The following is a 12,189-nucleotide window of genomic DNA, read 5'->3' as shown; positions in this document are numbered from 1 at the left end:
TCTACAAGAAACAAACAAACGCTTATCACCTGTAGCATCCTTGCGGTCGTCCTAAAAGTGTTTAAACTTACTCGGTCCCACTTGCCAAACTCGTTACATTGTAACGGCGGTCATAAAAATTCTCCAGATGTCCCCCGGTCGCTATGTTGCGAAGTAATCATTTTAAGTTTTATTAGTTCTCTATTCTACCACCCGTTCGCTAGCTGCTCTTGCGGAATGCCATTGACATCGAGTCATACACACACACAAAGGAACGCCAAGTCCTAAATCGCACCTGATCCATCCAGCACGAGGTAACAGGTTAGCGGTGCTCCTAATTACGGTGCGCGAGTGTGCCTCCTCGCAAGGCCCACCCTCGGTGTAATGGAATTCGGTGATTACAATGGCGAAAGCACATCGTTCGGTGACGCGTTATTATCCACGAACATGACGCATTTCCGAATCCCTTTTTTGCTCTTTCCACCCAGCCAGAACCTGCCCACGTTCTTCGGTTTAAAGCAAAGCGAAGAAATGGCGGCAAAAAACGGCGAAAACTCGCCTCGACAACCGGTAGCTGCCGTTGAACGGGAAAAACTTTCGAAAGTCAACCGCCGGAAACTACCGCGCGTAAGAGTGTTTGCGTGTGTGTGTGTGTGCGCTCGCGATCGTAAAGCAGGAGCGCGACGCAAGGACCGTCATTTGCCATTCTGCCCGTTCGCTGGGTTCACCCGGTTGATGCAATAAAAATTTTCATAAAATACTAAAACCGCTGTGCCGGCTTCTCAGGTGCAGGCTTCATTCTTCAAACAGACACACGGCCACGGCCTCGTCGTCTCCTGTCGGGGTCGTTATCATGCCGCCCCGCTGTCGCCATTTTCCACCCCAACGCCAGGATGGTCCACACCACGGGAGAACGTCCTTGGAGACCGACAGCGACATGGAGCGGTTCGGTTCCCGAGCTCGGGCAGGTTTATGATTAAACGTATTATTACCGAAAGGTAATTACTGACATTACTCTTTATGAATGTTTCTTCTGAATAATATTAAATTCTTAACTCTTTCGTACGCTTTTATGTTGACGTGGGGTTGGTTCACGGGCACGTTAGACGGTGCCATTGGGCGGGTGCGTTTGAAGAAAGCTTTACCATTCGCGGGAATGCCACCGCACACCGGGGATTGCACCCGGTTCTGGACGCCCGGCGTGGTCGGATGGGAGCGAGAAAAGGGTGCATTAAAAACGACAAACCTGCCATTTTGCACACACGGTGTGTGTAATGTGCACGGGCGTAATCAGGGCGAAGACGCGACATTACTAATTATTATTACGGTGTGCATGCGGGCATCGGCACTCGAGCGTGCGAGGTCGCCATTCGGTCGTGGCCAAGAAGGTAGCGTACATGGAACTAATAAGCACGTTAGCGGCAAGATGATGCCCAACGGCGAAGGACAACCGCGAAAACCGACCCTTATTTGTTTAGGATGCTGTGCAAAGTGAATTAAAAAGACTGCCGGAAGACTTTTGGGGCCACTTTGAACAAAAAAAAAGGATCCAACAACTCCTCTCCAAGAAGGTTCATCCTTCGAACACAACATTTCTGTCAGTTTGCGCTCGTGCGTTTTATTTGGGAGAAATCATAATCACAAGATTGGTTTTTTTTTCAGCAATTTGGGTCGAAGTTTTTTTTATTCCTCGCAGCTAAAGTCCACCTCCGATCCGTCTTTATAGGTCCGTGTGGCTGCTTTGCCAGCCGGCACTTTTCACCCCTGCCCAGTAGCGCCATTAAATTCACGCACCGGAATATCCCCGGCCCGAGCAAAGACATCTCAGTGCGATCGAATCCACCTCCACGGGCCAGCTGGGAAGGACAAAGAAATTCCACCAACCGAGGGACTCGTAAAAGAAACCCCCCGTTAGAAAGAGAACGGCAGGCAAAGGCGCAAAATTTCCCCGGAAGCTGCCCCAAGTTACTGCTCGCCTAGACGAACCCCGGAGGCGTTCGATGTGAATTGGTTTATGGGAGCAATAAAGCGGCCCGAAACAGGCCAAAAATCCCGCCCGGCCTTCTTTACGGACTACAAAATTTTCTGATGAGCCTAGCGAATGTGATTAGATTAGTGGGTGTAATGAGTGTGTCAGGCGTGGGAGGATAAAGCAGAGCTACCCCCTCTTTATCGCCCATTGCAGCATCCCCCGTCTCATAATGGTGATTAGCTCCTTCGGGCAGGGTGACGGGGGAAATGAAACAGAGCCATAAAATATCCTGCCGTTATGCTACGGTCGTTGTGTTTCGCTGGAGGCACGCCTGGGGAGTCCTCGAAGTCCTGCCGTCAGGAACGAAAAGGGCAGCACAAATGAGGGGTTTTCGTCCTATTCCCACCTCGTAGTGTTGAGTTCGTAGGCGTCCCACGGCTGGTCTGTCGAGTTGACCGGCGGAAAAAGCTCGCGGCTAACGCAGCGAAACATGGCGCTACAACTCCCTCGAGGACTGGCCGCAAAATGGCTCTCGCCGAAACGTCATTTACATAACAATGCTCCAAACTACACTCGAGTTGCAGCACTTCGCTGGAAGGCAGTTTTGCCGCGGCAGCACCACGTCACGAACCGATGAACGTGCGAAAGTCCCGCTGCACTGGTGGCCATTTTGTTTCAATAACAATAATTAGGTGGCCACACACTAACGGCACTGGACTCGCGCAATGGCGGCCATCGGCGACCCTCGGCGGCGTCGGTTTTCGGCTGGACTTGGCTAAATTATGAATAATTTAATTATTGTTGCCAGTGTCGACACATACAAACACGACCTTGCGGTCATGTCATCAAAAGGTGCCCGTGTGGTCGGTGTGGAAGTAATTAAAGTTACATGACACTCTTGCGAGTAGCTGACACCCTGAAGCTTGATTATTTTCCTAGTCGTGAGAGCGTGAAGCGTGGTCGGTTGAAACTTTGCAGACGGACACGTGGGCTCGCTTGTCAAATGCAGCCATACTGCTGCAATAGGTGTGCAACGGTGGCATCAAAGGATCGATATTACAATCCAAGAAGGCGTAAATCCTTTCTTCTTCGATCGATTGTGACGGTGAATTCACAGAGGTGTGGGTCATTCACGCTCGAGCTTGCATATGCTGTTGATATTTACGAAGCCCGCCAAAGCTGCATACATTATTCATCTCAGTACATGTACCATGTGCGCTTTTGAAAAGGAAGTAATCGAACGCTATTGGAACAATTTTAGAATTCAGAAACGAGCTGAAAATAAAAAAGCTGGCACTCAAATTAATAACATCGTGACCATTCATATCTGAGAATAAAGCGGCAATAAAATTCTTGTAATCCATCAAATCGCATCACGAACCTTCCGTACCTTTTCGGCACCTCATTGTTTGGACAATAGATTAAGGCAAATTTATCTCGCCTAAACCGTTTCTACTTCCGCAGCAAAGGACCTGCGCCAAAATCAACCTCTCAGTCCCGCGCGGTAATGCGATTTCCGATCAACCTAATCCTGAACCGGGTCGGACTCAAAATGAGAGTTGACATCGATTCGATTGCGCATTTAATTTCGCATTCCCACCCGAGAGTGGGACGCCCGCCAGCCAGCCATCTGGCTTCATTAAATTAGTCCATTAAATCTCTATTTACTCGAGCCTCGGATTCGTCCCGGGGACGCTGTTTTCGCTCGGTTCCGTCCTGCCGTGTCACTCACAAACAATCGTCCGTCCAAATCCGTCATCTCCCGCACGGTGCTGCTCACTTGAGCGTCTGTCCTAAGCCTGGGTCGGGCGAAAAAGTGTGAATAAAACGCAATCACAATCACACCAGCGAGACAGATGGTCAAACAAGCGATTAGGACGCCCGGTTCGAAACGGAATGTCACACGAGGACTGCGAATGTCCTTTTTTTCCAGTCACCCCGGGGTTCGTTCTGGGCCGCATTTTGTTTGTTGCTCTTTCCACGGCTCCGACGAGTTCGCATCGAACGAGAAGTGACAAATCGGTTAAGCATACAAATAAATATATGACACCTTGTAGGGATGTCGCCATCGCCGTTCGCACCGAGCGATCCCGAGAGTGCATAACGATTCACACGCTGCGGGAACAGAAAGGTCCGGGCACCGTACCTGGTCGCTGCTACTAATGAGAATTCAACCAAAGGCAACGAGCGGCATCTGTGTCCTCGTGGTGGCCGCGGCAGCTTACAGAAATGGGACCGCAGAAAGGGCCGCCAGGATAATCCTAAGCCCAAACCAAAGAACCCGAAATGGGATTACAACCATTCGCCCGAGCGCATATGCGTTTTCTTGGGATGTTTTTCCACGCTTTCTTTGCACTTTCCTCCGATCGCTACAAATCCACCCGTTCCACACGCCTGCAGGCACACGGCGAGCGGTGAAATTGTTTCTAATCCTGAAATTGTTTTATTGTGTGCGTCTAGGAGATTAGACGGCCGAGACAGCCTAATGCATTCGATGCCCTCACGTACGGATCTCATTGCCGGATGTTTTCACGTGGAAAAAAGGAATCCAATACCGCCTCGGAGAATGGAGAATGGCAAAAAAGGAGCCTCCTGCGAAGGGAAGCAACAACACACACACACAAAAAATCGGTATGATTAGTTTGCCGGATTTTCGCTCTCTAATTTTGTGCTCCGCTGAGCAGCCTTTCTTTCCCCGGCGCGGAAGCCGCACGCGAAAACTGGAACCGACTCGAGGATTGTACCAATTTACCTTGCGTCTTATCGACCGGTAGCAGCAGTGGCAGCAACCGAAGCCGTCCCTTCAGGGATGCACTTTGAATGCCGCACGTACGCAACAGCGTACGGCTCGGCTGATGGAGGAAAGTAAAATCGAAAAACGATTTCCTCCTGAAAAAGACAAAAAAAAAAGACCAGAAAAAGGTGCGATGTAAAACTTTGCGCTTCCCGTCTTTCCTCGGCAGGCACATATTAGAGGAAGATAAAAGCCCACAGCCGGTGGGAGGAAAATTTATACCGGAATGTTGGCTCCTACTCGTCCAGATTCGGCACCGACTTAATATTCCGATCGCGTTCCAGCCGGTCGAAGCAGATACCCGTTTGCCGTTGGGTATTGGTTCGAATGGAAAACTTTTTCCCCGACGCGCGCCGATGGTGAGCGAAGAAAAAGAAAGAACGACAATTCAATATGGGGCGATTTTTCCAGGGTCGATCGCTTTCCGTCCATGGGGTAGGAGGTAGAGTAGGCAAAATGGGAGCAAAAAAGGAAAAAAGCGAACATGATCCGAGCGCTAGTGCTTTGCGTGCGTGAAAGTGAGGGTAAAGGAAAGCGCAAAAAAAAAGAAGAAGAACGTGCGTACGCTTTCGCCCCCTGGTGTAAATAATCGAAATTGTATTTCGGGTCGGAGGAAAAAGGTTGCTTCGACCAGAGTCTCCAGCTTCCATCTGCTGACCGGCTACACCTGGTGAATTATACATGAAAAAGTGCTGCTCTCGAGCACACCCACAGCTTATGGCAACATGGCGCACATTTAATGATGAATATTGATCCTAAATTAAACCGAAAAGAAGACAAGATAAATATTCATGAGCGTAAAGAGCGGCCTGCTTAAGTTCGCGCGATAAAGAATATAAAATTAATGGTTCTGGTCATCGTCCGGCCGAACAGGCAGGGCTAGTGGTTTTCTTTGTCCACACACTTTTTTTATGGTGGCCTGACGTCGTTAGACCGCTTTTTCGCCCACCCCTGGTCGCACGACACATCCTCTGCATGTTCTAATGTAAATAGCGGAAAACGAGCCCCAAACAGGAACGCACGGGGTAAAGATTTAATCAACAGGTGTCAAAATGCCTCACCGAGCTCGCTCGTTCACACCCGCGCGTAAATTTTGATGGAAAATATTTGCGCCCCATTTCGTTGAAAAGGGGCCAGCGCAAGTTCCGGCCACTCTCCCACGGCCCGCGGGAAAACGCCGTTCGACCTAGACCGCTTCAAGTGAGCAATGCCTGCGGACGTTTCTGTGCAAACAAAGCACTCGACCCCAGAGCTCGGGAACTTTTGGGGCTGGTGGATAGGTCTCGGAAAATGGTTCCGAAAATGAGAACATATTCCCGACTGCCCAGCGTACCAGAAAGCGATAAATCGTGGGTCCAAGCTGGGTCTGCTCCTAATCTGCCTAACAAACTCCCAGAAGGGCAAACTTCTACCACCGACTGGTGAATACGTGGCCGCGGTGGAATTCCTTCGTTCCACCAAAACGGGCTCACTTATTTACGCTCCGTACGTTTCCGGTGCTTGGTAAGCTTTGGCGACGACTGACGAATAATACGAAGGGTCATAAAACATCCCCCAAACGCTCGCTCTTCTCTTAGGACCTCCACCTGAGGGGGCGTACTCCGATAAGACGCCTGCGAACGAAGCGGATGCACTCGGGAAGCTCATGGCAGGGTGGCGATAATCTTCGGTTCCGTTTCCCATTTACGACCCGGTGTGGTTTTGCTTGGGTTGGGTCCATCCGCCCACCGCCTGTGGGTCAGAGTACTATCGCTCGACAAAAAGGCTGAACAAGCCGCCCAGATAAGGCGTCGCGCTATCGGGAACACCTTACTGCCGTGGAGAAACGATAGACAAAGATAAAGACAAATACTTCGGGCGATGTATTTTGATGATTCAGAATTTTGTCGTCTGATGGCAGTGGGTTGTTTTCCATTCCAAGTCGTTACAAAACTCACGATTCCTCGTAGTAGGCCAGCTGCAAAAGACACACGTGCGTATTTATTAGTGACAGCTCGTGTCGGTAACGTGACAGCACGTTATTGGCAGCCCGAAACCGCATCCTTTTCACTCGCAACTCAGAAGAATTCGTTGCGAAAGATTAATCCACTCCAATTTAAGTTGATGGCGCCTGCGTTCTGGTAAGGTGTTACGGCCCGCCGTAACGAGCCGAGCGTGATCGTCAATTTCTTCCCGATTATTTACAGCCGACATTGCTACACGTTATTGTTACTTAGCCGAGAAATTATGGCAAGAATTATGCTCGCATGCCAACCCTTCGATGCCGAGCGTGGTGAAGCGCGTACCAGCCATATATTACCACGGGCTCCCACACAACGCGCATCCACACGAGTCTATTTGTTTTAAACTGCGATAAACAATAACTTCATGCGTATTTACGATTATGATTATGTTCCACGGCTGATACTTATCTGCCTCGGGCGGCTGGGTTCCGTCGCCACCAACGCGCACACCCCGAAGATGGCCGTGTCCGATTGCACCGTGCTCGTTAATGGTTAACGATCTTTAGCCCGCGGTTCTGTCGCCTCCTTCCACGAAATTTAAGACGGTTCCGGTTATTTAGGCGTTAATAGAGCAGCCACCACAGCCTCGGAGGGTGGGTCGAAGCGCTCGGTTCGGGACACACCGGTCGTAAATTTAACTACTGCTTCCGATAAGGAATGTCAGCCCGAAAACCCAGCCCATTCGGGGGTTGCCGGGAGCGCCGGGGATTTGTTTGGAATTTTGTGCGAAAACTTTCCACTCGCAGGTGGTAATTTGGAAATGGGGTCTCATCCCGGGCGGGTTTTTGCACTGCGAAGGGTTCGAGTCGCACGAAAAAGGGATTTCAAATGCTCCGCCACGGCTTATCCAGGGTCGCGAGAGGCATTAGAATGGCGTTAAAAATATCAGAAAACGATCCATTCGTACCCTGGTGCAGGTTTAATTGCACCGGAAATGAAGAAAGACACGGTGAGGGTCTGAAATAGCGCCGGTGATGAGTCTATAATCCTGAAAATTAATCCTTCGCCCGGTGTGCGGGCGCGCGGACACGGGCCAGTTCCCATTATGTCAGTTTGTTTTGTCTTATTGAATTAAAAGCTCCCGTGGTGGGCTCTCTGGTAAAAAGGGGGTGGATAAATTTCAATGCACGGGATTAAGCCCAAAATTTTCCCCATTAAACCTACCCAGGCCCTCGATACGGCCCGCTGGCTTATCGTGCGTTCCAAAGGGCCAAAGTCCCACGTGAGGTCTGACTAGGGAAATAAACTATTTACTCTATTTTCCATTATTTTACACGCCGTTTTATCTCGTCGAACACATCTTTATGGCATTCACGTACCACGTTTCGCTGCACCGGGTGCGCCTTGGGTGAGCTTTTTTTGTTAGTTTTTTGCTCGCTGTCCCTTTCCCAGCTAGAAGGGGCCACTAACTTCCGGGTGAGCTGTGCGGAAAAACCAACAGCCGGCTGTGGAAGTTTTTCCGCCCGTTTTACATTGGGCCCCAGGCAAACGTGGATGGGTTCCGTTTCAATTCCTTCTTTTTTTCTTCCACTACTACCTTGCTACACCCTGTTACTTCAAGTCAACATTAACTCTTCGCTGCGGTCCGCTTTTCCTGTGGGTTTTGTTTTAACATTTTCTGAAATGTCATGTTCGCGCTGCGCACGGTGCAACGCCACTGGCCGGACCATATGGCGGTGACCGTGGGTAAGGAAAACAATAAAGAACACCTGCCCTCTGCGCTCCGGAGGACGTGCGTCGAGTGGCATTAAGCGCGACCAACCGAAGATCAACCCTTCGGAAGGTGCCTGTGTGGCTGGGACTGGGAGCGCTTGAGTGGTAGAATATCACTTTCCATCTACACCGGTTCGGTCGCGAACGGACCCTTTTCGGAAACGGGCGCCTTTTATCTGACTCGTTTTCTTCTCGCTCCACCCGCCCTTTCCACACACCTCACACCGCTAAAAGGATAAACATTTTTAATTAAAAAATTAAATGTCATAGGAAACCTATCCGCAGTGGCCAGAGGCTGCGTTGTTCCAAGGGCCAAACCGAGTCTTTGAGCTGTAGATGAACGTGCGCGATTCGACCAAAGGTTGCCCACGGATCGATGCTTTTCAAGCGATAACGACACTCGCGAAGCAGATCCTTTTCGTGTGTGTGTGTGTGTGTGTGTGGTCATGATCTTGAAAGCCACCGCACACGGGTTTATTTTTATCCATTTTTCTCCTTCTCCTATCTCTTACGCGTTCAAATTTGTTGGGATTTGCGATGCGCTCGTATATTTATCCAATCTACTTTTGTGCATTCCGAGGCCTTTGGTTCCCTTGAAACCCATTCCCAAACCCACACGGTCCAAGCCACAAGTGCCGGTGAGCCCGAAAGAATTAGGCAGCTGATTTGTAGCCCTGATTGTGGCTCGGGTTCTTCTTTCGCGTTAATAGCTGCAGCTGCAGCTCCTTCTACAGGGGTTATCAAGAATCTCTTGCCGGTCGTGCTGGTGAAAACGGTTCGGGATGAGTGATTCCGGCGCAGTGAAGTGATTAGTCATGGGTGTTTTATTCGTGCCTCGAACCGTGGGCGGATTGTTTTCAAACCCAATCCCAGGGTGCACTTTTTTCAGCGCTTTTGCTTTCCCAGCCTCAAGCGACGTCTCGCAAAAACTTGTCGAATGCGCTCGTGTATCCAACACCAGCCGCGTACGGTACTACTAGCGTGGTTTTGGATGCGTTTCGACGACGGCGCCATCGCAGGAAGTGTTCGACCAGTGGCTTAATCGTGAAGTAGTACAGTATTTCGACGATGCTCAGCAAACTAACGCCCATAAACAGCCCCAAAATGCCGCCACAATTCGCGATGAAGTCATTCAGCCCGAACAGCTGGCTCCGTTTGATCGAGATGAACTGTGCCTCCCTGTAGTAGACCGAGAGCGTCGTGAGATCGGAGCTGCTGACGAGAATGTTGGAAAAGCGTTCATATACACGAAGGTGTAACGCCTGGAAAAACAGGGTGAACACTTACTGTTCCAACTCCCGTTCCAAGAGGTGTACCGTGCTGATAAGTCGCCGCCACTCGAAGGACGCCTGCGAGATCTCGGCGTTGTACTGCAGATACGTGCAGGCTGGCAGGCAGTTGCACTCACGCAACAGTTCACGGGACACGCTCAAAGTCGGTTCACCGAGACCTTCTTCCTGCAGTATCGTCTCAGCTTCATCACAGCAGTCCTGCATGCCAATGCCACAGATGCGCACATCGGCCGTGTGGGGCATTGCAAACAGCACACAACCGCACATGTGCAGGGTGAAGTTGGTCAGACATTCTAGCTCGCAGTTCCGTTTGGTGTAGATGCGGAAGTACCGCAGATGGCGCTCGTGTGTGTAGTAGCACAACCGTTTAGATGGGTTGTACTCCTGCACGTTTGCCGACGTGGTGATTAGGAATGGCTCGATTCGCACGGTAAGCGATTGATTCATGGGCACGCGAATGCCTTGAGCAGAAATCTGCGGCACTTGGTTGGGTGTGTGAAGTTGCATCCGATATCCCTGGAAGGAGTTCTGAAGCGGAAAGCTCAATCTGTACGTCCAGAAGTTTTCCCTTTTTAGTTAAATCTCACCCCACAAAGGTAGTCCATGTCGTGTTGATCGGACTTCAGAAGCACCAGAAGACCAGAGTGTCCTCCAGCACTGACGAGTCGTCGCGGATACGTGTCCATCCCGACGTTGGGTCGATATCCCTCCTCCATGGTCCAGTTCTCGGATGACCGTTGCTCACCCACATGCTCGTAGTTCCGGTGAAACTCTTCCTGCTTCATCAAGTCGTTCGAAGACAGCCCGTTAAAGGTGTAGCAAACTCCGCTCTCCGTCAGAGTCGGCGAAAACAGGTCGCTACAGTTTACATAATGACCTCGCCACGTGCACATCAAGAACTGCTCTTCAAACGGGATGGCTAGGTCTCGCAACATCTCTACCACGTTGTCATCGTAGCTTTGATTGGTAAAGTACTCGCTGAACCCGAAATCACACACCTGCAGCATCGCCACGAACCGATCGAATCTGGGGAATGGAAATCAATCGAGATCACACAGTAAAGCACACGTTGTTGAGCTCAAAACGCGATCTTACTCCTCGTCTGTGATGTCCGTGTCCTTGAGGCCTTCATGAATCGCACGCTGATACACGGCGGTAAAGTTCAACTGGCTGGATTTTGCTTTTGTCACGGGACAGATGGTGACTGCCGGAAAAGGGATGTCGTAGATTGGGGTGGGTTTCTCGGCGAATGTCACCACGACCGGATCACGCCGCCACTTATCGAACACAGTCTTGATCAGACTACCACAACCATAAATCGACAGGATACACATCGAAATCCACCAAATCCTGGAGAGACAGAGAAAGAATATCGAGTGAAGCAGCTGATTAGAAAGAACCCGACTGATCACTCGATCATGGTGTATACTTTTCCGCGATCGTCCGTTTCGATCCCACGAAGTACTTGAACCCATGGATAGAACTGTTGATGCAGTAGTCCTCCAGGATGCTCATCACGGCGTTGGGCGTTTTCTGCATCTTAGTCGCTTCCATCGCTAGTTGGTTTGGGCGCTTAAACTTCTCCGCTCGATCCGAATACAGCTTGATAGGGACAACGGGCACCATTCTCGCTTCAACGAGACGCAACTCGAGTATGTCGCGGAAGCTTCACGGACTCGTTCGAGTGCTCGTGCAATTAGCCGTGCAATTGTTCCCGCTATCGATGTCATGTATCACGGTAGCCGCACGGAGGCCTAAAGCCGTGTAACCGTTAAAAATTCAGGCGGATTCCCGCGCACGAACGACATGCAAATACTCGTCGTGATGTGACGCGACCCAGCGGGATCTGCAGGGGATCCGCCTAATGAAGGGGGCCTTTAACGATGCAAACGGGTTGACTTTTACAAGCCCAGGAGAAGCTATTCGGTTGACCTTTACCATGTTTGATCCACTTTCAGGTCACTTGGTTAGTTGTTTGGCAAAATTGAGCGAACTAAATTACCCATTGTACCGAGGGAATTTCAGGGCTGCAATTCCAGGAATAATAGGTCAAAAGAAGTTTTAGCCTCGGCAAGTATGAGATAACATTTTAAATGCTCGAGTGAATTGAGCTCTGCGATGTTTCACTACGACCTCTACGTCGCATGAGTTTTATTCTGAGAGCTTCACGTAATGGAATCAAATAATCTAAAGTCATTTCCTGAAATCCTCCCCCAAATAAACCACATTCAAAGCCCACCTTTCGTCACTTCAAGGTGTGAAATAACGGAACATTAATCTTTCATCCTCGCGTTTTTTGCGAATATTTTCCTCAGCTAAATTCGCCTGCAGCACGTCTGCATCGGCACGCACCGCTTCCCATTTCGTTGTTCCCCGAATTTAAACGAAAGCTAAATGCACTTTTCGCCTTTGGGGCAAGAAAGGCTGAAGAAAGTG

The 12,189-nt window shown here is 50.1% G+C and overlaps 1 protein-coding gene across 1 annotated transcript; it reads right to left on the bottom strand.

Moving 5' to 3' along the window:
* Positions 1-9,369: 9,369 nt before the first annotated feature.
* LOC128730165 (pickpocket protein 28-like) lies at positions 9,370-11,379 on the bottom strand. The gene is made up of 5 exons (XM_053823196.1): positions 11,183-11,379; positions 10,849-11,103; positions 10,341-10,779; positions 9,749-10,227; positions 9,370-9,673 (listed from the first exon to the last, which is right to left on the bottom strand). The coding sequence occupies exons 1-5, from the start codon at positions 11,377-11,379 to the stop codon at positions 9,370-9,372; spliced, it is 1,674 nt and encodes a 557-aa protein (XP_053679171.1).
* Positions 11,380-12,189: the final 810 nt, after the last annotated feature.

The sequence above is a fragment of the Anopheles nili genome, chromosome 2 (assembly GCF_943737925.1).
Source record: "Anopheles nili chromosome 2, idAnoNiliSN_F5_01, whole genome shotgun sequence".
NCBI classification, from domain to species: Eukaryota; Metazoa; Arthropoda; class Insecta; order Diptera; family Culicidae; genus Anopheles; species Anopheles nili.
This window is presented reverse-complemented; position numbering and strand designations above follow the sequence as displayed.

Bases quoted from the DNA above. Each gene is read 5' to 3' on its own strand.
- LOC128730165 (XM_053823196.1), bottom strand. From the start codon at position 11,379: ATGGTGCCCGTTGTCCCTATCAAGCTGTATTCGGATCGAGCGGAGAAG. The intron at 10,780-10,848 runs GTAAGATCGCGT...TCCATTCCCCAG, and splicing joins ACGGACATCACAGACGAGGA to ATTCGATCGGTTCGTGGCGA. The intron at 10,228-10,340 runs GTGAGATTTAAC...CAAGTGCCGCAG, and splicing joins ACATGGACTACCTTTGTGGG to ATTTCTGCTCAAGGCATTCG.